General features: G+C 36.9%; 1 protein-coding gene across 1 annotated transcript in view; it reads left to right on the forward strand.

Moving 5' to 3' along the window:
* Col19a1 (collagen, type XIX, alpha 1) overlaps positions 1-24,048 on the forward strand; it is a 304,391-nt gene that overhangs the window by 120,971 nt on the left and 159,372 nt on the right. Inside the window, exons 12-14 of the mRNA XM_013504411.1 lie at positions 6,739-6,792; positions 15,602-15,655; positions 17,776-17,811. Coding sequence (XP_013359865.1) covers positions 6,739-6,792; positions 15,602-15,655; positions 17,776-17,811 — 144 coding nt within the window. The remainder of the gene's footprint in view (positions 1-6,738; positions 6,793-15,601; positions 15,656-17,775; positions 17,812-24,048) is intronic.

Below are 24,048 nucleotides of genomic sequence, written 5' to 3' on the forward strand. Positions count from 1 at the left end.
GATGCAAATTCAGAGCAGGGAAACCTGTATCCAGCCATTTATCTGGGAAAAAAAAAAAAAAAAAAAGGAGGCCCACCCAACAGAAAATGCTAGCAGATAAAAATGCAAAATTTTTGTTTGAACAGTAGATTCAACAGCAAGTTTGTGGTTAGAAAGACAGGCCTAGGAAGAAAGAGGTTGATTCAGAAGACGGGACTTTTATTAAACACAGTTCCATGAAAAAAGGAGAAAATGGGGCAGTTCCCATGGGGGATGGGGCAGTTGGGTGTGAATGAATGTGGACAATTCATATCCTGAATAGAAGGCTCCCTTGATAGCTTGTATTTTCTCTGTGGAAAGGACAGTAAACTGAGAGTAAGAGCAGAAGTCCTAATACCAAGGATTGAAGAAGAATAGTATATCTTAAGGAACTAGAATGCAGTTAGTGATCGTGAATTCATACGGGAACAAGTAATTTTCTCTAAGAATACTTAATAGCTTGGAGCAAGAAAGAAGGTGGACATTGGGATTCACTGGGGTTGGCTCCATCAGAAAGAGAACAGAGCAAAGGTGTTCAGAGTGGTGATCACAGTGCAACTGGAGAGATCATTGGCCTGAACAAAAATGAAGACAGTGGGGATCGACAGAGATTGCCATCACCTGGATTTCCCTGATGAATAAAGTCAGAGGCAGTATCTTAATGGCAGGTCATTTATTGGATAGGGATCTTGAGATACAATAGTGAGAAACTAGGATAATACATTAAGACACAAGAAAAAAATAATTAAAGGGTTATTTTTAAGCCATTTGTCATTGTGGGCAGCTGGGGCTGAGCCCTGCAAGTGAGCCTCTTTAGAACCCTATAGAATATGCCTGGAACTGACTCTGTAAGACAAGAAGCCAACACGCTAACCCACTGACACTTGCCAAGCTTTGGTGGAAGATGACACTCAGAGTGTTAACTCTTCCCACCTTCCACACTGCCTGGCCAGGACTAAACAAAGTTTTTGGATTCAGGAAATCCACAGAGACCAAAAAACCAATGATAATGGGGAGCATTCAGCTTGAGGTGACATTTGACAGTATCTAAGATACTGTCTCCCATAGCTTCAGCTGAAAACCGAAGTAGGCCCAGGCTTGCGACCCCAGGTGGCATTAATCCCCTGGAAAGAAAGTCCTTCTGAGTTTCTTATGTTAACTGAACAAGGAGGAGCTTTTTACTCTCACAGTTACTCTGTATCCTCTGAGCTATTGATTTGTCATCAGTAAATGACATAAGAATATTCACCTTGGGCCAGGGATTTAGCTCAGTGGCACAAGTGCCTGCCTGGCAAGCACAAGGTCCTGAGTTTGACTCTTAGTACAAAAAAAAAAAAAAAGAATATCCACCTTGTCTGCCTACTGTACACTTTCCATGAGTCCTTACTATGTGTGGGAACCACTCAGACTGCTTCAAAGCTCAGAGACACCTAAAGACACCTGAATATGTGACCCCACTTGTCTAGCACAGGTGCACCAGTGGGATACAGTTATGTAACCGTGAGAGCACAGGTAAACAAGCATATGCTAGTTACAGCCCTCTGTAAGCATGTAAATATGAGATAACACCGTGTATAAGAATTATACAATAAAGGTGCAGGTGGCTCTTGCACTCTTGTGCTCTGCTCCTGGCTGCCTGATGTTGTTGCTGATGTTTTGCACACATGCATTCTTCAACCTTGGGACCTCACCTGTGAAAATATTCACTGGGCCTGCTGAGCAAGCTGACAGTATGTAAGGTGCTTAGCACAAAGCCCAGCATATAGTAAAGTGTATAGAATAAGCCCTATAATATTATTTCTAGTATCTATTGAAGTATATATTCATAACAGTAATAACTACTTATATTATGGATAAATTCAGACTCTGTGAAAGGATTTCACTACTTACCTGAACATAATATTTTGTGAGCTCATTGTAATTTTTTGGAAGGTCACTAAATTTTGGTAGTGCTTAAATTAGTTTTATGAAAGATGTGTAAAGCAAAAATCTTAAATGTAAACTCTAGTTCCCATGTGTCCTCTTCTCTTTGTCTAAGACTGCATTTAAATTTCCCTAGATTAGAAGGACTTATTCTATTTATATGAAAAAAACTTCCAGAGATGTTCTGTTGGATTTACATTTGAATCTTTCCGCCTTTTGAACTTAGCTAAACACCAAGAGGCAACCTAAATGTTCTCTACTTTCTAACATCTTCTGATGTCAAATAAGTTTTCTCTTACTCTAGCTTAAATTTTTAATGCTGCAGTTTTGTTCTTATTCAATTTTCCTTTCAGTGAAGAGAAAGGAACAGCTGGTTACTATTGTCACTTTCTTTTGTTTGGGATGTATTAACTATGCAACACTTGAATATATCTCTCCCTTGTCTGAATGAAGAACCCCACTGCTTTTTATAAGGAATGATAGAATTTAAAATGGAAGCACCTTAGAGACCATCTAGTCCCAGTATATAACCTGATTAATTAGTACCAGTTAAAATTATGTTGTCATTTGGCATTTCTTTTGTACTTCTTAAGGTAAATTGCCTGACATATCTCATGCTCAATTATAGGTTGGAATATTATTCATTTTTCTTAAGAATGATTACAACTTTTGCACATAAATGCTGTTAAATATTAAGCCATCATATATTTTTCCCAATTTATTATTTGCATTTTAATTTACAACATTTTGCCTTATGGGTTTATGTTACTATTTTGTCAAACACACTATTTTTCCTCTTCTGAATTTTTTCCATGTGTAGAGAAGGATTATTTACCACAAGGTCTAAACTGCATTTACCTATATGTCTTCTTCTTTCGTGTTTTTAAGTTGGCTCTTTAATTTGTCCAGAGTTAAATGAAAGACTATATATTTTATTTTATTTCTCAGAGGGTTCTTTTGTTTCAGTCTCCTGTAACATATCATATCATGAATCTGTTACATATATATTCATGATATACATATCAGTGGTTCTGAGCTGGACATAAGGTTCCCCTCTAGAAGATATATAACAATGTCCATAGACACGTTTATTTACCAGGACCCAGGGTACAGGGATACAAAAGAGAATGTCTACTGGCCTCTAGGGAGTAGAGGCCAGAAATGATCCTAGACACCTTACCGTATGTATGTGTCTTGGTTACTTTTCTCTTATTGCTAAGACAAAATACCCAATGCCCAAAATTAAGGAAGGAAAGGTTTGTTTAGCTTACAGTTTGTGGAGGTCTCAGTCCATACTTGGCTGGTTCCAAGGCAGAAGATAGCAAAGCAAGAAGAGCAAAGGGGGGAATGGCAGTGTGTGCAAGCCTGTTTCCCTCCCTTATACTGCAAGAAGGCTGTCCCCACCCAGGGGACGGCACTCACATAGTTAACCTTCTAAACTTCTCACATTGACACAGGTAACAACATCCCAAAGCTGTAAGGGCATGTTCTTTGCACCCCAGGATATACAACTGCTGAGTCACTTAGCCAAACCCCTAGACTCCCCAAGTTGACACAATGTATCAACCATAACCATATGGCATCCCCCAGAATAAAGAATTGTCAATAGCTCCCAGGTTGCAAGACTTGGTGGGTGAGTAGATGGGTGGATGGACAGATGGACAGATGGACCGACAGATGGACAGCCAGATAGATATGCAGTAGGTACCATTCTTCTGGCAATTCCACACTCTACCAATAGCGATATTACCCAGTCAGTGTTTCTATTTCCTACACTAAAAGGCATTTTAAGAAAGTTTGCCTTCTGCTTAGAAGAAATCCAGGTTTACTATATTTTCAGACATGCCTGATCTGTTTTAAAAGCCACTGCTTTCCTAGTTTTAGAGCCCAGGCTCTGCCTCACAATGAATGAGCTGAGGTAGAGACCTAGGGCAGGCTGCCTGACCTCTCTGTGTTCAGCTTCCCCATGTGGCAAAGGAGGCTCAGGACCTTATCTTTATCCCGAGCTGGCATGGGCATTAGGGTGCTCAGAACAGAGCCTGGGACGGTAAACACAGAAGTGTTTGATATAGATGTTTTGTTTTCAATGAACTTTATTTGCACTCAATGATTCCTTTTCACTTGTAATGATAAAAACAGCACTTTCAAAAGACATTGCAGAATTTTTCTAAGGACCAGTTTGAAGCAGAGGTGTGGCAGAGGCTGCAGAAGTCATATACTGCTTCACTCTCATCCTCCTGACATGCAGCATGTGCCTGTCAGAATATCAGCTCTGTGTTTATTACCTAACTTTGCCTTTAAAAGAAAAACTACTGTCAAGCTTGCAGATTTTTTTGTAGGCACATATGCTTATTTTTTCCATCTATGGGAACCATTATTTTAATTTAATTTTATTTTTATTTGGCACTGGAGATTGCACCCAGGGCTTCACACATGCTTAGCACATGCTCCACTACTGAGCTATAACCCCTAGCCTAGAATTTTTTCCTTTTTTACTAGGGATTGAATACAGGGCCTTCACACTAAGTGACACCCACAGCCCTCTTTTTATTTTTTATTTTTTATTTTGAGGCAGGGTCTTGTTGATTTAGCCAGGCTAGGCTCAGACTTGTGCTATTCCTGCCTCAGCCTTCCACAGTGCTGGGATGACAAGCATGCATTATCACACCTAGCTAGAATCATTATTTTACATAAAGATTGCCTTCATTCTAAATGTTAGTGGTGATGTCTATGGACTTGTCTCTTGTATTAAAATTTATACTTCATTTTATTAACTTGTGTTAAGCACTGTTAGGCCAACATCTAAACACTGTGTTTTTCATGATTCTTTAACTAGATAGACATTTTTCGGTATGTACTTATAAACTGGATTATTATTATTTTGCATCTGCCCCTCACTTCTTCCTTCCCTCCTTCTCTTTCTCCCCCTCTCTTCCGCCAGAACCCAGGCCTCAGCCATGCTGGGCAAGCATGAGCTCTGCCCCAGTCCTTTGCTGTCTGTCTTACAGGATACCCTTCATATCACCACTGCTCAATGAATTTTTCTTGGAGGATAGAAATATTCTAATCTGCACAATTCAATATGGTGGACACTGTTGTTGACTTGAAATATGGCTAAGACAATTGAAAACTGAAGTTTTCAAGTGATTTTTTGCTGTTACTTAATTTAAACAGTTGCGGGGCTGGGGATTTAGCTCAGCGGCACAGCACCTGCCTGGCAAGCGCAAGGTTGTGAGTTCGATTCCTGGTACCAGAGAAAAACAAAACAAAAAAACAAAAACAAAAAAAAATTTAAACAGTTGCGTGTAGGTAGTGGCTGTGTATTAGCCATCTCCACTTTCAAGTAACACCTTCCACTTCAGTTTGAAATCTTCAGTTTCATTCTACCTTGACCCTATGTCACCAAGTATGAATCTTTGTCTCTGTGTGTGTTTGTGTGTGTGTGTGTGTGTGTGTGTGTTTTCCAGTGATCAAGTTATTTTCACTTCATTTCTTATGTTTTCATTGTAGAAATAATGCATATTCTTAGATGATTCAGATTATATACATGGACTCCTGTTTGTAGATTATTTCTGTATTTAATGGACTATACTTAAAATTGAATATTTGCTTCTCTTTAATATTTTTGCAAGTAAAAAATAACAATGATCATTGTGAAAAAGAAGTGAAAGAATAAACAGTATAAACAAGGAAGGAAAATCACTGTAATGGCATAAAGCAAGGATTGCCACTGGTGCTGTGTATAACCACATGTCCACACATACACAGAGGCAGACTTGATCCAATTTATTTTGCACATGACACATTGTTTCATTTTTCAACTTTTTACTAATTATGCAGTAATACATGTTTATTGCTAGAAAAAATTGAAAAAAAAAACATTAACAGAAAGTGAAACAAACAAAAAATATCCATAATCACAGAATATGTAGATTAAGCACTTTTATTCTTTTTCTTTGTTTTCTCCCATTATTGTTTTTACGAACCACAGGCAAACAGATGTGCAGGTAAATAAGTACATAAATAAATAAGAACATAGGCATATTTTAAGAAATTGAATTGTTTCATAGATATCCAGGGCATGCCAATAAATACACACATACCTTTTGGATGAAAATCAAACAAGAATACACATTGCTGTGTATATGTATCATGCACAGTTGTATTAGTGAAGATATGTCATTTTTACATAGTAATACTAACATTTAACATTTGCTCACTGAATTAATCAATTCACTAATTTTATTTTACTTTTTACATCAGAATTTTCCTACAGTATAAAATGAAATTCATAAACATTATTTCAATGGCTACATTATAGATACTCATTACATTTATATACCATACTTTATCCTGGGCATTTAGGATGCTTTTCTTTTTTACCCCTATAAATATCATTGCAGTCTACATATTAGTGCCTTAAGCTTTTCATCTCTGATTATTTCCTTAGGAGGCAGCCTTAGAAATGAAATCATTGGACCAAGTGAAATGAATAAATTTAAGATCCTTGATATATATTGCCAAATTGCCTCCAGAAAGTTCTTTGTTGCTTATAGGAGAAGATAAATAATCTTCATTCTATTTCTACCCTTTAATCATTGTATGCAGCTTTTCTTTGAACCTTTAAGCTCTCTTAGGTTTTAGGACTCAGAATTGTCTTTTAATACATGTTTCTTTCAAGGGATTAACAAAGTAATCACTTTGTTACAAATATCCAAACAATGTAACTCTCCTGCTTTTCCTTAGTGAAGGTTTTCAGATACAGCCTTTTTCATTGTATAAATTGTTTCTTTCCAGGGTGAACCAGGAGCAAAAGGGGACCCGGGTCTGGCTGGCGTTAAGGGACAAGATGTAAGCCTAAGTCTTTTTTTCTAACAGTCTGTTTACATTTTGCCACTGAAACATCTAATGCTATCAAGATCTAACTCTCTTGGCAGAACTAGCTATAATAAAACAAAATTAAGAATCAAGACAGTTTTCTTTTAGTGACTATTAGTAGCATACTGTTTTTAGTTTCATTATATGTTTTTTCTTTGGCTTTAAATTTTATATCTGTGCTTACCCTTAACAGCCTTTTCTTCCTTGCTATTTCTGAGTTGCTTTTAAAAAATCTTCCTTTTTTCTCTTCTTTCTTATACACATTCTGTGCTGTCCTGGGTGGGTGGATTTTTCTTCCATCTCACCCCAAACCCCACTGGAGGGAGAGGTCTGTATTGCTCGGATTAACATAACAAAAAGGAAGGGAAGGAGAGAAACTGCAGTGGCACCTGAGGGCTCTTTATTAAAGGTTCCAGAAGGCACTATAAGCACTCCAGTGGCTGGGGATTTAGCTCAGCAGCACAGCGCCTGCCTGGCAAGAGCAAGGTCCTGAGTTTGATTCCTGGTACTGGAAGAAAAACAAAACCAAAACAAACAACAAAAAAAAAGCACTCCAAATCACAAGTACCAAGAAGGTTGTTTTGCTGGAGAGGCTGGAAACTCAGAAGGCAGTTGTCATGGACAACTTCTAGCTTACACTTGCGTATCAAACAAACAATGTACACCGGGACAATGTTTTCACATGAAAATGTGTTACAACCAAATTTGATGAGTGCAATGCAGTCAAGTCCCAAGATATGACTGTATCTCGATGACTAGCCTTACTTCTTTCTTTTTTCTTCTTTCCCTTATCCCAGTTGTTCCTTCCTTTGAGCAATGCTGGTATGCTGCTATTGTTCTTTTTTTTTCTCAATTACTACTCTCTTTAAAATAAAATTTTAGGGGCTGGGAATTTAGCTCAGTGGCACAGTGCCTGCCTGGCAAGCGCAAGGTCATGAGTTCGGTTCCCCATACCAGAAAAAAACCAGAAATAAAATAAAATACCATAAAATTTTTAAAAATTTTTAAAAATTGAATAAATGACTAGCCCCTTGCTTCACCTCCATCTGTGACACCCTCCAGTTGTGGGCATGGACTTCCCTGTCCCTTGGGATAGCTGTCCCTCCTCCTAGCTAGAACATCATTCCAGGTCTTAGGGAAAAACTTGTAAAATAGCCAAACTTGAGTTTTCCTCTGAAATGCGACCCTATTCTAGGTCATCAAACTCAGCATTTGTTACAAATATGCCAAGTGCAGCAAAGAAGATGTATCCAAAATGAGTCATTTTCCCATTGGTTTCTTTTTCTCACTTACAAGTGTCCAGTTTTTAAAGGTCCTGAAAGGCCACACCACTGATTTATATGTAAAAGAATCAGAAAACAGGACATGCAGCTGTGTTCAGCTCCCTAACCCCAAAGGTGCTGCAAAACCATCTTGTGTGGAGTAGATCATTACAGTGGGAAGGGAAGCTGACCAGTCTGTGGAGGAAGTAAGCAGGGTCCTTGGGGGAGTTCCTCCAGGAGGAAAACACCCAGCGCGAACCCCAGTAGTTAACAGTACTAACCCTGCACCACGCAGTTCTATTCCTCCTTATTTCCCAGGAAGCACCATTGCTGTCTTCAATAGGACTTTCATTCATGCTCCTTTCTCTTTGGAGTCTCCTCTGCCTAAGAGTGTGCTGTGGCCCCAATGTCCTATGCACGGACAGGTCTGCATCTTCTCAGCCACCTGAGCACGTTCAGAGACTGACACCTACCTTTAAAGAGAGCACATCCCAGGCTGCCCCTCCGGTTCCAGAAGAACCTGGGGCAGGAGTCTGAGCCCTGGAGGTCCTGTGGTGTCCTCACTGTGTTGTTAGCTGAGCAAAGAGTTTGTAAAGGACAGAATAGATTCAAAAGTCCCTGTCCCCATCTTTTATACCAAGAGACATTAAGATTACAAACTTGAAAAGCCTGATGAGATGTGAAGCACTCATTCAGGTCTGTTGAATCCATGCCACATGTGAGGCACTGTAAACCACAGCAAGGCAGGAACAGAGCACAAGAAGAGCTGGACTTGAGGGCACTTGTCCTTCTACAAACAGAGGGGAGATATAGTCCAGGCTGCGTGTAAAGGAAGACTCATTCTGTGGTGTGTTCTAAATGGATACCTTGGACCTTTATCTGCTTTGCTGTTCTTTATATTGTCTCTCCATGGAAGCAAAGATTATGCGTTAGAATACCTTGTTCTTAGTAAATGTTTAGGGTGGGCTTTCCATAAATATTAGCTGAATTTTAATCTGAAAAACTGAGCAGTTATTCTAATAGCCTAAAGTACAAATAATGAGACCCTAAACTAGGATAATATCTTAAAGGAAGGTACAGAGAGTGGTATTGTAGAGATAAGATATATATAGCTATAGATAAAGATACAGATATAGATATAAAATTTGACATTTCAAAAATATGTTGATGCTTTGATCATTATGAAAACAATATTAGCTTGAGTGTTAGTCACTTTCTCATCATTGAAACAAAGTACCCAATACCAGCAATTTAAAGAAATGGGGGGTTATTTTTGTCTTACTGCTTCAAAAGGTTCAGTCCATGGTCAACTGGCTGCAAAGCAGAAACAGAATGGTGGAAGGGCTTGGCAGAGGGAAGATGTTCAGCGCATGGCAGCCAGGAAGCTGGGAATGGAGGTTCCGAGAGTAAGAATACACCCTTCCAGGTCACACTCCAGTGATCCACTCCTTCCAACAAACACCACCTTTGAGGAGCACAGTCAGCTATGAACTCTTCAGTGGATGAATCCACTGATGCGTGTAGCACCCCTATGATCCACTCACCTTCCAAACACATGAGACTTTCAGGAGACATTTTTTAACTAAAACATAACGATGTGTGAGAAATACAAGAGCATCAAAAGAGATGGATCATAATCTTGCAAAGGATAACCAAGCTCCACGCTTGTGGACTTGTACATAGATGAGCAAAACAAGATTTTGAGCTCATAAAGATAATATTAGTGCTTCAATACAGACATAGAAAGGAATTTTTCTAAACATTTGATTATAACTAAAATTTAGAGATTTGGAAGATTTTCTTAGGTTGTCTGAAAGTAAAGTAATTGGCATTTTGAAATTAACTGATACACACACAAGAGTACCTAGTGCAGGTCCAAATGTTCTGGTGGCCACTGTCTGAGTTTCAATCTCATGAGACCAGGCTTGCTGAGAGGGCACACAGCCCGGTGGGCAGGCACTGTGACCCATCTCCTCAGGAAGGGTTCCACAGAGTTCTTTGTAAGTCCCAGTACAGAGGTGCTATTTCTTCAGTACCATAATTGCTTAATGTAGCTCATTAAGAACACTATAAAGGCCAGGCATGGTGGCGCACACCTGTAATCCCAGCACTCAGGAGCTGAGGCAGGAGGATCGTTGTGAGCTCAAGGCCAGCCTGGACTACAAAGTGAGCTCAAGGCCAGCCTGAACTTCATAGCAAGATCCTGTCAGAAAAAGACAAAAAAAAAAAAAAGAAAGAAAAGAACACTATAAATATGACAAAGAACATTAACTTTTCTTATTTGGTTACTTGCTTACTATGTAGATAGTGTTATTTTCCTTTCCTTAATTTTGTGAAGGATACTCAGAAGTCATGACCAAGAAAAAGCAGTGAAACTTCTCCTGTCTCTTCTCTCTGCCACTAGAAGTAAAACATCACATTCCTATTGGTGGTGGCATTGTGGCAGTAGCCCCTAAATTGTTTTTGCAAGAAAAGTGAGATTTAGTCCCCTTGCAGCTTTATAGAATAAGTGCAACAGGGAGTATCACTTTCCCTTTTCAGGGGCAGCAAACAGAAACTTGGAAACTGATGCAACCTTTATTTTAGAACATAGTGACACAAACCCTAAATGTTTGACTGAAAAGTCTTACTTTCCCATTAAATCATGTCAACCATCATTGCCTATTTTTCAACGTAAAAAAAAAAACATACTGACTCTACAAATTGAACTCAGCATTTATGACAGTTCAATCTGGCAAGAAGCACGGGTGCTTTAGGAAATGAAGGTTATTACAGTGACTATTTTCATCTGAATTAAAGTCATCATGAGTATTAGTCTCAGGAATTGCATTAGAAAGCGTGGGTGTCAGACTCTGTTGGCCAGTTCACTCCTAAGCCTCTTTCTAAATCACAGTCAGTTGGAATGATTTGATATTGGTACTAAATTAATTCAAACAACCTTCTTTTCTACAGTCTTCATTATCATATTCTACAAGAGGTGATCAAAACTATGGTCAATGTTAAATCTTTTTTTTTACATATTACAGTGAAAGGTACATTGCCAAGAATGATGAGTGAATATCGTGTACAGATACAAATTCTCTATAATGAATTTGGCCATTATGTATACCTAAATTGTACCAATAAATTTAAATTAAAAAAAAAATGACGGGTTCAGTGTGTTCAAACAGCAGGATATTTTGAGTATTTTAAGAAGGATTAATGGTAGTGTGTCTTTTACTATAATAAATTTAAATGTTCACCTCAATATTTTTTGTCACACTTCATATTTAGATGTCAGTGTATCTTATAATAATTCCTTCTATGCCACGCTCCCCATAAAATGGGCTCACTCCTCCTGGAAAAACATAGACTTTAATTTAAAGGGAAAGATACCCTAGCTCAGTCTTTCTTTGCAGAGCACTATTGGCATGTGAGACAAGACAGTTCTTTGCCTTGTTGGACTGTCTTGTAAAAGTAGGATATCTGGCATCCTGCAGGATGTACTTACAGCTCCATTTCTCTCAGCCAGTAATGGTCCCCAGTCATTGGAGCAGCAGGATGATCTGCTGTCTTCCTGGCTATATATATCCTTGGCTCTGTGCCAGCGCATGTAAACTTCTGCTTGATGTCCGTGGTACAAATGAACACGGTGCCCTTACAGTTTAAACCAGGTATTCCAAACGTAGATTGAAACTGTCAAAAATTAAATTGCTAGAATTTTTCCTTTGAAATGTAATACCTCATCATTATACATATTCTAACCTATAACTAAATGATTTGATTGTGACCCAATATGAGATGCATTCAATAATGGCATTTGCAGAGAAGTTTGAGAAGGAGTATTATAAACTTATTATTGTGACTTTTCAAGCCAGATGATCTAAGCTTAAATGCCTGCTCTGTTACTAAGCTGGCCTATGACACTAGCATCTCTACCTCAGTTTCTCTATGCACCATGGGATGTCACTACTATTGACCTTACATTTTTTTTCTGGGGTGGGACCAAAGAGGTCATCACACATGAAGCATGTAACAGTGTTCTGCATATAACAAGAACCATACATCATTTCCTATAATTAGAAACTGGGTTAAATAAAGCACATTTGGCTCCGATAGAAAAGAGATATTTTCACTTATTTGTTTTTGTAGAATTACATAATCTAGAAAAAGTAGATTTGCATTTTGATTTTAGTCCCCTCTGCATCTTTAATAGGGCCTTCCAACTATCCCTTATCAGAATGAGAGCATCTGATGTTTCTAAAATAATCGTGTTAATCTCCTCATACCAATGCAATCTGTACTACTAAATACAAAAATACTGAAATACAAAACCAGAGATATCAGCTGGCAACAGCTATTGCCATTGCTGGGAACTGAGATACAAAGCAGTGGAAGCTTGGGAAAAAGAAGTAATTAATGGGTTCAGATTTTAGCAAATCATATTATTTTGTGTTATCTGATTTTTAAAGATGAGAAACCCCAAAATATAAATAGAGAGAAAAATAAAAGATAATAGGACATAGCAAGATCTTTCTCAAATAGGAAGGGCATCACGAGTTGGAGGGAGGGTAGAGAGAGGGAATAAAAGTTTTTTAGTCCACTTGCTTTGTAATTCCAGTTGTAATAGTGTGATCTATCTTCTAGTTTGCCATTAGTACAACCTCTGCCTCTATACATGTTGATGCAGAGTTGACGCCTCTGTGTTTAAGAATCTTTATAGACATACATTTTACTGAAAACCTCTGTAACAATACCCACCTTACTCAGTCTTAAATTCAGACTCAGAACCACTGGGTGTTTTACGCTTTTTAGTGAGTACTGTGTCTTTTCCCCCCCAGCACTCAGTAGCCATTGATAACAGCACTGGGGTGACAGGAGGAGAAAAACTGTACTTACAGCTCCATTTCTCTCAGCCTATTCCAATGCCATGGCCTTAACAACATTATACTTTGTCACAGGAGGACAAGAGTTACAGGGGTCCACTTCTGTAGAAGCTTAATGAATACAATACTTGTGAATTGCATTTTATCCCATCCAGTTAAAGCACAGTTGGTACATATCCATCAAACTGAGAAAAAGGCAGAACAGAAAGAACTATCAGTTATCCCTACACTTGTACATAAAAAATAAAAGCAACATTTGTTAAGTACCTGCCACATAGTGAATGTTTTTACAACATATGATTGTCAGAATAACTCTTCAAAATAGCTATTACTTCTGCCTATTTTGTGGGTTGCTTAAATAAACTACCTCAGTTTGTGCATAAAATGTCATTCCTCTCGTGCCTCTCCTGAACTCCATTTTTCCCACGTCTTGAGCATCTCCAGTGGACTAGGGATCCCGGGGAATGGTTCACTTCACTCTTGCTATGTGCTTCTACCGTGCTCCTCAGTGTTCCGTTTCCTGTATTTGGTTATCGTATCTCTTCACCCCTGATTATACCTGGCTGAACACCTGAGAGGGAGCTGACTTAACTTCCAATAAGTCTTTTTCTTAGACATCATAGTTGGGGTTAAGTTAGCAGGCAGGAATCTTTAAAAATATATTACTTTATGCTTATGAAATAGTATATGTGTGTATATAATGGCTCTGAGCTGGGGTTGTAACTGGAACACTAGTGAATCCAGAACTCAATGGAAGAACTAGGAAGCATCTTGCCCCTAGAATCTACCCATGTAGCTATTGCTCTGTAACTCACCCATCTGCCAGGGTTGACCATTTACCTAAACATTGTGCTTACAGTTCTCTTGATTTCTAAAAAATTGTTTTCACATTCTCATGTTTACATAAAGAGTGTAGTTTAATCAGTTGTGTTTATAGATGTTTAACAATTTTGGTTGAATAGGGATCTCAGGGTCTTTTTCAGGAATTTCCTTTTTCATGTTCACTTCTTCTCTGGAGAGAGAAAAGAGCAAGAAGAGAGTAGTGTAACAAACTTGGAGACAGTTACTTAAGCCTAGCAGGGGTCATCTCCATGCCTACTTCCTCACACATCACCTGCACACTCCCTCTTGGTGGTGCAAGAGGCTTGCCTCTTGTACCTTGGCCGGCTTGCCTTGGAACCCTCTTCCACTCATGTTCGCTGAAATCTATGTTCTGAATTATAACCAAAGGTATTTGAAAACAGTTACATTATGATGTATGACTAAAAAGCATGATTCATGTTTAAATTCTTAAAAATGTGCTACAGTGAAAGCACATAGCCACTCACCTCCCTCCAAAACAAAAATACTGTCCTTCTTGCTTTAAACACACTTTATTTGGGAAGTATTAATGAGAATAGTATACCAAATAGAATTTAATTTTTACTCCTCTTTTTCTTATAAATATTCCAAAATGATTCCAGAAAAACACAGCTATGAGTTTTACCCATCAAAGCACCAGTGCAACTACCAAGGGCTTTTTTGTCAGTTAGATCTTACTGTCATCCACTAAAGTGTTTTTCTTAAGGTGTAAGACCACAGTTCACATACGTTCTGCAGCAAGATTATTCCTAAGTATCAAATTTTCTTTTTGTTTCTCTCAATTCATCATTGGTGCTATATTGAGTAGGTACGGGTGCTGGTATTTGGCATTATTTATTCCCCCACAAACTGTCGACAGTAATAGCTGAATTCTTCAGCTCGGAACAGCATGACACCTAGACTTACTGTGCATTGTGTGGCTTTAGAATGATGCATTTTTCCATTACTGTTCCTCTCCCATCCAGTGTGTTAAATCAAGGATGAAGGATGATATCTTTCCCTATTTACAGTCAGGATTTGTCTATCTACCTTTATTTGTATTTGGACCTTGAATGCATTCTGCTGTAGCACTGATCTCCCGTGAAACCTATTGTATTTACGAAAGCTGTCATTTCTGAGTCAGATCAACTAAATACCTGCTAAACACCCAAGAGTCCAGAGGATTCATGAAAATATCTACCTGATATTCTGTCTGTGCCTCACATAGCTTCTCTTGATAGCCTTATACACCCAGGTTAAAGGGGAAAAGGAATTAGAAAACTATCCTGTAAGACAGGAAATAGATTGCACGTTAGCTCCAGTGCTGTGATACAAAAAGAATGCATCCTTCGTTCTTTTTCTCCCACAATTATATTCCTTGATAGAGACATAAAAATATTGTTTATTTAACTCTTGAATTTTTTGGCAAGCTTTATAAAGGCCAAATCAATGCTAAATCAGAGGTATTTACAACATCCACAAATTTAATCCAAAGTGGATACTTAAAAGCTCATATAGATCTAAATGATGTTCTCCCAGATGGTGAATTAATGTAATTTTAGCAGGAAGCAAAGTTGCACAAATATGCAGTATTGAGGCTTCACACTGATTTAATGTATCTGTACCCACCACGACACAGATGTTGCTGATTATTTTAGTGACATTGTCTTTCTTCCTCTGTGTACTACAAAAGGAAGAACGGTATTCTGGAATTCAGTAAATTATGATATATTTTTGTCACTAACGACTTTTTATAAATTGAAGTTTTCTGTGAACTGTTTATAAAAATCATATTGATCATATTCTTTTTCACAGGGTGTGAAAGGTGACTTAGGTCCTCGTGGTCCACCTGGCCCAAAAGGAGAAAAGGTAATATATTTACCCAAAAATGTACCAATCTGTTCTTAAGAAAACCACAGCACTTATGCTGTGACTTCTTGTCAATACTACCTAACTGCCAAAACTGTTTAAAAATCAACCGAAGACTATTAGGTTAAAAGCATCTGAACATGAAGACCCTTTTGGTTCATTTAATTACTTTGAAGACTCTAAACGCACTGTTGCTATTTAACATTAACTTGTATTTAGAATTCACTTTTTCCACCCATGCTTAACAGCATGAGGTATTTAGTCACCAAATTATCAAAGAGGTCCAGAGTGCGGAAACTCAGCTACTGAGCTACCACTGTAATGGGAAAGCAGAGGGCTTTGTTAGGGGAGGGGACTAACTCGTATCTCAGTCTTTGTCTGAATGCTGTTTCCTTCCAGTTTTTCCCACATGCTATTTCGTGATGGTATATTGGTAGTAACCTCTAAAAAATGTGTTAAGGAATGTAATAGCAAAAGCGAGATGAGCCTTGACTTACTACGTTCTCTCTGGCAATAATTTAATTTAAAATCTTGGCTAAGTTTTTTATAGTGAAGCTACATTTTGAGCTCCAGGACCTCAAGCATATTTAGAGTTTAGCATTCACCAAGATTTAGACATGAAGGAGTGATTTATTAATTTACAATATCACTTAATTCCAGAAATGAGTTAGTTGGTTGCATAAGATATGGTGTTAAATACACTTTGAATGAAGAAAAATGCATTAAGAAAAAATATAATGAGTGAAGGAGGGAGGCTTATAAAGCCTTTTGTGCATTGAGCTAAATCTACTTTTGTTGTGTTGAAGATATAGCCCTAATCTGTATAGGGTTTATACAATTTAAATAATTTATGTAATTGACAGTGTGTTTAAGATGGAACATAATAAAATGCATGCATCCTCAAAAAAAGTCGTGTGGAATAAGGTTACTAGGTGATCCCCATGTGATGGAAATTGTGTGTGCATGTATGCATTGCACTGTATTTTGTTCTCCCTTCTCAACACATTTAGAAATTCTTGTCTATCTTAGGGCTGGAGATCTAGCTCAGTGGCATAAGTGCCTGCCTAGCAAGCACAAAGTCCTGAGTTCAAGTCCCAGTACCAAAAAGAGAAACTCTTGTTTATCTTAAATATTAATCTGTACATTAAAAGTTATCTTACAAATCTTGTAGCTGATTTAAACTACACTGGTGTTCTTTAACAGTTATTTGAACTATACCCATATACCTAGGCAATTATGGTTATGTTTAATTTGGTTGTTCCAAAAAATAATGAATATACAGTATATCTTTACTTTTGAGGTAGCTAAGTTCAATGAGACAAGTCCTAAAGATACTCTCAATAGGAGAGTATAATGTCCCAGAGTCCATGCCACACAACATGGACATGCAGACTATTATGTTCGACTCAACAACAACCAAGGCCAAGACACTGGGTCTTAATTACAGAGTGCTTTTGTAGCAGAGTTTCTAAGATAACAGATCATAGAAGTGACAAAGAAATTAGAAAATAGTGAACCTTTAGCCATTTTTTAAATATTCCAAATAGTTTGTCAACGTAACAGCTGCTGGGAATCTGTAGTAACATGGGGGTGTCAGCAAAACCATTTCAGCATTTAAAAATACATCATTATAGGCAAAGCCTCTTTCCATTGATGGCAAAGACAATGCCAGTTCAGCAGAGCTTAGGAGAGGTCATGGGAACCATTTCTTGCAGCTGGGAGGCATGAAGTAGGGAGATCCACTTATTATTTCTGCTGATCCTCATCCTAACTTTGTCAGAAAAATTATCTGTGACTATGACACTCCCCAGCTGCTCTCTTGGCAAGTAACCATATTTGAAAGGATTTTTTTTTCTAATTTTGGATTAGTAGTCAAAAGAAGAAAAAGTAAGATTATTTTAGCTTTTCAAAACAAGTTCTGCTACTGCAAAAAGCGCAAAGCTACCCAGACAATTTTTATATCACGAGAACTGAAAGGCACATAATAAATTTCTTATTGAGCATAGACTTTTATCAAGACAAACTGTATTATGTCTTTCAAGATTTACTTACAGATATTGCTGCTATTCACTCAGAAACTTATAAATAATGTGAAAAATAATTTTTTTCTTCTGCTTTAGGGAGATATAGGACCTCCAGGACCACCAGACTTAACTGTAAGTATTCTTGAAAAGAAACTTCAACATGTAAATGTGATCCTATTTAGTATTCATACTGCATCATGCCTAAACTAGAATTTAATTCACAGAATCTTGCAAGAATTGAAAATAAGCTTAAAGAACATTTACTCAAAACTTCATATTTTAAAGATAATGCATCTACCCATAAGAGTGAAGTGCTTGATCTGAGGGCATACAGGTAGTTACTATAAAAGTCTATTATCAGTATCAGCCCGCTGCAATTTTCTCTACCCTTCCATGTAGCTCACAATCATATCCCTTAAGAGTATGATTATATATTCTTTTTAAATAGAAATGTATAGTAAGAGTAAATGGATGCAGACCATTCTACTTAGCATAAAAACTATAAAATAACAAACCAAACTCTGATCTTCTGATGGATAAAACAACTACTTGTTTAAACTGGTTGTTACATTCCCCACACCTGTCCAAAACCATTGGTGTTTGCCTGTGTGATTTGCTGCTAGGATTTACAAATGGTGAGATGGCAGTATTTTAGAGACAGATTTATGAGAAAGATTTATACTACGCACACTGTCAAGCTGTTTTCAATTGAATGGCTTATCGTTTATTAAGCATTTGATCATAAATATATAATGGTTTTTTATTTAGATACAATACAGATCTTTGTAGACAACTAAAGATTCTCATCTAACTTAAAGGTTTGGTCTAAGAGATAAGAAAGATGTTTTAATCATTTGTAGCCCAAGGTCTTTCGGGTTTTATGTTAGTATTACCTAATGACATAAATTAAACATTAATTCACCAGTATTCAGTGGCCTATCTTCATCCTAGATCAGCCTTACAGAAGTCTTCTGGTGGAGCTTTTCCTATCAGAGGGGCACAGTCTCAAAGGCTGTGTGGATTTGATGATGTTCATATTTATCTTTGTACTTGAAATTCCTGTTATGAAAAATATATGGATAATATTTTATTCAAATAATCTTTGCAACTATCACTTTAAGGACAAATATTTCCTGATAGGTTTTTAAAAAAACCTGAGGAACCAGAGAGGAGCTCTCCTTGGTCATGACAAAATTCAATTTGTGATGGAATTCTATGCTTTGGTTTTTTTTTCAGGATGGGAACAAAAACTATTTTAGAGGAAATTTTACATGAATGTTATCCTATTTTTATACTTTGTGCAATTAAAAAAGACTATTTGGCAGTGATTTAGAGTTAAGCTGCCTCATTTCATTCAAAATGAATTCTGTTCTTCTTCAGCTAACTTGTATGTTCAACCACTTTGCTTAGTTATTTGATTTCTGAATCATTTTCAACTCATATTTGAAGACCAATCTGCAATCTTTGTGTATTATGTGCCCTGAAAAGTGATTTGGGCTCCTCAGCTGGAAAAACCCACTGGACTAAATCTACTTTGTGGATCTTTCATAGTGGCTGATTTCTTTATGCCCACCTATACCTTGAAGATCTCTCTGCACCCTTTGGCTGGGGTGTCCAAGCTAAGTTTTATACCTCTCCAAAGATATAATGAGGCAAAAGCACTATGAAATGAAATGTTCTGTTTCATAAATACAATGTTAGCATTATTTTTGCATTACTATACTATATTATATGCTTGTCATTACTTCCTTTGTTAATGTGGATAATCAACTCTTACCTATAAAATAAGGGAGAACTGAAATGGATACCAAGCTACCATGCACTAAATATTTAACGGATCTTATAATGCAGGTTAATCTATTATTAAATGAAGTAATTGATAACAGTCTTCTAAGAAGCCAAAATGACTGACTGCACTATTTTTGGATTAAAGGAGGCAATGATATATATGAATCAGTGGACTTTGAATTCATCCATAATGATTCTCAAAGCTAGCTGCACATTAAAATCCACTTCACAGCTTTAAAATATAGAAATGTTGGGGCTCTACCCTAGAAATTCTAATTCACTAGATCTGATGTGAGACCAGTACATTTTAAAAGCACTCCAGGTAGATCCAAAATTGCAGCTAGAGATGAGAACCATTGTAACTGTAAAGGAGCAAACGTTCTTCCCACTCAGAAAATGCCTTAGACTGTTGGAGAAGTCTAGCTTTCATTTAAAATGCAACTTAATGCACAGGAACAAAGAAATCTCTCTTTCCACTAGGGAGGCATACTAGTAAAACTAAGTTAATATTGAAGCCCGCTTTGTTAAAGAAGATTAGGGCTAGGAAGGTATTTAACCCAGCCATCAGAGTATCTCTGCAGCTCAGGTACATCTCAGCATTTAATGAGTATGGGAATCAGTGGGGGTCTTATTCAAATGTACACTTTTATTCTGGAAGTCTGGGGTGTGACCTGGAAACCTATATTTTTAGCAAGTTCCTGGAGGCCCCTGGTCTTTGGATCAAACTTTGAGTTACAGGGCTTACTACTCTTTCTTCAGCTCCCTGCCTTGTCATAGATCAGAGTTTCTCCATCCTGACCACACACTGAAATCAGCCAAAGAGCTTTGAAAAATCTAATTTCCAGCCCATAATAGGAGGCCATAAAGTCAGCATCTCAAGGGATCAACCCAAGCAACAGTCACTTTAAGTTTTTCTTGAGCAGTTCCTATGTGCAGCCAAATTTGAGAACTAATGCTCTGAAAGCATGTCTGATACTTTTTATACAGCTTCTGTTTTCAACTCTTGAAAAGAAATTATGGAATTGCTTATTATATCAGTATTTGTATCAAAAATACTCAACCTGATTACTACTTTCCAGAGCTTCCAGGAGAGGCCAGGCTATTAATACTTAATGTTTGGTCTCCTATAATTTCATTATAGAGGGTAGACTTCCTCTTCCATGTTTACAAGCCATTAGCAAGTCCAACAAAGATATTTTTCTTAAGAACATAAGCATTGGCAACTCTACTACATGGAATCCAGAGGTTTTCCAAGGTTACACAGCTGAATGCCTGAATAACTAAGGTGATAGGGCTGAGTGCTGTTTTTGGCCTCTCGATCATACATTGCATTTTTACTCTACTATTATTTAGTATGAAGTTTTAAAGAAACAGAGAGAAATCGTAGTTGCATCTAGTATCATCTTGGTTATGAAGCAGGGGCAATTCCTTTTTGATGCAGACTTTTGTGGAAGACTGTGTTTACTGCAGTTACTTTGGTTCCTGCGTATTACTCTGCTTTGGTTATTTAAATTGACAAAGTCACAAAGAATGACTTCATTAAAATCTGTTTCCATTCAATGTTACTTTTGTGTTTGTACTTTCTCTTATAACTGGGTCTCAGTGAGAGAGATGGATAAAGAAATGAGAGAGGCCAAATTTGAAAAGAATGAGTAGTGAAGTTGAGGAAAGGATATGAAACTCAGACTAGAATCTTGGAAGCAATTTCACTAGATGAGTTTAATCACAACTCTTAGCCTTTTTTTTTGTTTGTTTTTTTTGTTTGTTTTGTTTTTCTCGGGTACCAGGAACCGAACTCACGACCTTGCGCTTGCCAGGCAGGCACTTTTGCCGCTGAGCTAAATCCCCAGCCCCTACTCTTAGCCTTTGATCCCCTCTTTTCTCATAACCTGGGATTATTCTTATCACCACTGACCTCTTAGTAAGAAAACCATCCAAAATGGTACCATGGTTTACAAATGTAGTGTGAACTAAATTCTTTTCATTAGTTGAGGAAATCTGATTGCATAAAAATTCCACAATCAATCAAATCCCATTGTAATCCTTCTATAATTCATCCTTGAGGGTCATAGACAGAGAACTCAAGAAGACTGCTAGATGGAAAAAAAAAAAGCTAAGGGAAGAAAAGCAGGGACAAGATGAAAGTGGGGACCAAGACAGGGAGGGGGAAGGAGAATATAGAAGTAAAAATCTGGGGCCTGTAAAAATGTCAGAGATTGAAGTAATAATTATGGTACTGTCACTTAAATCTTTAACCATTAAATATTGTCTACTTGGCTCAAAAAATTGAACGATGCATTTTGATAAGACATTTATAAAGTTACAAATCTTCCCAGTTACCTCCTTTATTTTAGAACATTTCCAGTGGCTTCTAATGACAAAAAATTAAGGAGTAAGTTCAAGAACCATTTTGTGAATATGTTAATTGGAACATCTGGAAAGTAATTTATCAAGCAGTGTCCAAGAAACTTCCCTAGATATATTTTTTCTTGTACAATATGTTCTAGTATGATACGGCAAGAAAAAACTCAAACTCCTTCCAGCTTAGAGTTATCAGTACATATGCTTGTCACTATAAACCCTCTTCCATTTTATCTCTTGCTAGTCATATTTTCAGCAAACACAGCTGGTTGAAAATTTAAAAATTTAATCAAATCCCTTTGATTTCAGCCTCTTCTTAGAGGATGGCAAATTCACAAATTAGTTTGATACTAAATTGATTTTTGAGTAAACACAATAAACTATCATAGAAGCTTATAATAAATATCCTTTTAAAGTTCTAAAGAAAGAAATATGAAATTTATCTACCTGATTTAAGTTAGTGAATCATGCATTCCTTGCCCTTTTTATATGTACAACTGATAATCATTTTTTAATAGCAGAAATTGTTTGATTTTAACCTAAGTTGCTAATACGAATAATGATAAGTTCTAAACATTATGTGTGTGGTACAAGGGATCAGACCCATACTAAGCCAAGTACTTTACTAAGCTGGTACTCTACTACAGAGCTACATCCCAAGATCAATTGAAAACATTTTTTGAGTGCTTACTATGTATTATCTAAGCCATTTCTGAAGCAACTCACTGAAGGATAAAATCATTATTGCCACATTACATACAAAGGAATTTAGGACTAGAAAATCTAAATAACCTGCCCAGGGTTACAGAGATGGTAAGTGACATAGCTAATATTCAGATACCCAATTCAGGACAGTACTTCTACTGCAAAGAATCAAATTCCACTTAAATGCTACTAGAGATCATTTAATTTAGAATATATAACAAGCTCTGTGTATTATCTAAATTAAGCAAGTGTTAGCAGCCTCTTATATGTACTTCTCATCATTTCAACAAATTATTAGATGCCTTTATTTTCTCTTTTCACCCTAAAAGATGATGAAAATACCTCATATATATGCAGCTACAGTAACATGTTATATCTCACATCTTTGCCTTAACCTAAGTGGTATCCTTTTGTAAATAAATCTTTGCACATTTTCCTTATTATACTCTTTTTGAGCTTTAGCTCCATGATGTTGTATATAGGGTTCATTCATTTTAACTATTCTATTGTCTCCTAGCATAAAACTATATGTTAGAAGACTTATGTTTAATATTGGTGAACATTTGGGTTTTTTCCTGTATTTTCTTGTACTGACAATGTACAGTGTCTGTCATGCACATGCATGAGACGTTTTTCTAGGTTATAAATCTAGAAGTGAAGTTACTGAGTAAGACATTATGCCCCTTTTCAACTTAATAAGATACTGCTTGATTGCTGTAAGTAGCTATGATAACTATGAGTATGTTTGTGAGTTTACGAGAATTCTACTGCAACCACATCTCAACAATATTTAACATTCTTGGACATTTTGGTTTTTAATACCCCTAGAGTCAAGTAACATATAAGACACATATGGGGCCTCAGAATATAACAAAGGAAACTTATAAGACACATATGGGGCCTCAGAATATAACAAAGGAAACTTACAAATAAGCAGAAGAAAGAACACACTACTCCAGAAATTATAGTGGAACTGTTTGCTTTGCCAAAAGGCAGAAAAATATATTTCTTTTGCATACTATTTATTTTTATATTCTGACCTGCAATCACAACCTTTCTAATATATCAAGTTATAATAGTTTCCTATATGGTCTCTTAGTTTTTACTTAGAGATAATTATATTGTTCTGAAATTGTGATAGTTTATTATTTCCTTTGCAAAAATGTCTTTCTCTGAGATATGAGACTCTGAAGTTTCATATTAAATATGATGTTTCTCTTTATTTGTTTATTTGGGGGTTGCTTTAAAGAACCTTAGAAAAGATTAGTGTTACTGGTCTTTTTCCATGTGAGTTTTCTAAAGTTTTACATTATAATTTGCTTGATTTTATTTTTATTTGGTCAAATAAATTCTTTCTGTTTTTAGTTTTCCAAGGGCTTTACCTGGATCTGATATTGAATTTTATAGTCATTTTCTGCATTGTGTTAGCTTCCCATCACTGGGACAAAATACCTGATACCTGTAACTTAATGAACAAGAGGTTTATTTTGGCTTATAGGTTCCTTGTGATCAGTC

The sequence above is a fragment of the Chinchilla lanigera genome, unplaced genomic scaffold (genome assembly GCF_000276665.1).
Source record: "Chinchilla lanigera isolate Chin_1 unplaced genomic scaffold, ChiLan1.0 scaffold00087, whole genome shotgun sequence".
Lineage (NCBI taxonomy): Eukaryota > Metazoa > Chordata > Mammalia > Rodentia > Chinchillidae > Chinchilla > Chinchilla lanigera.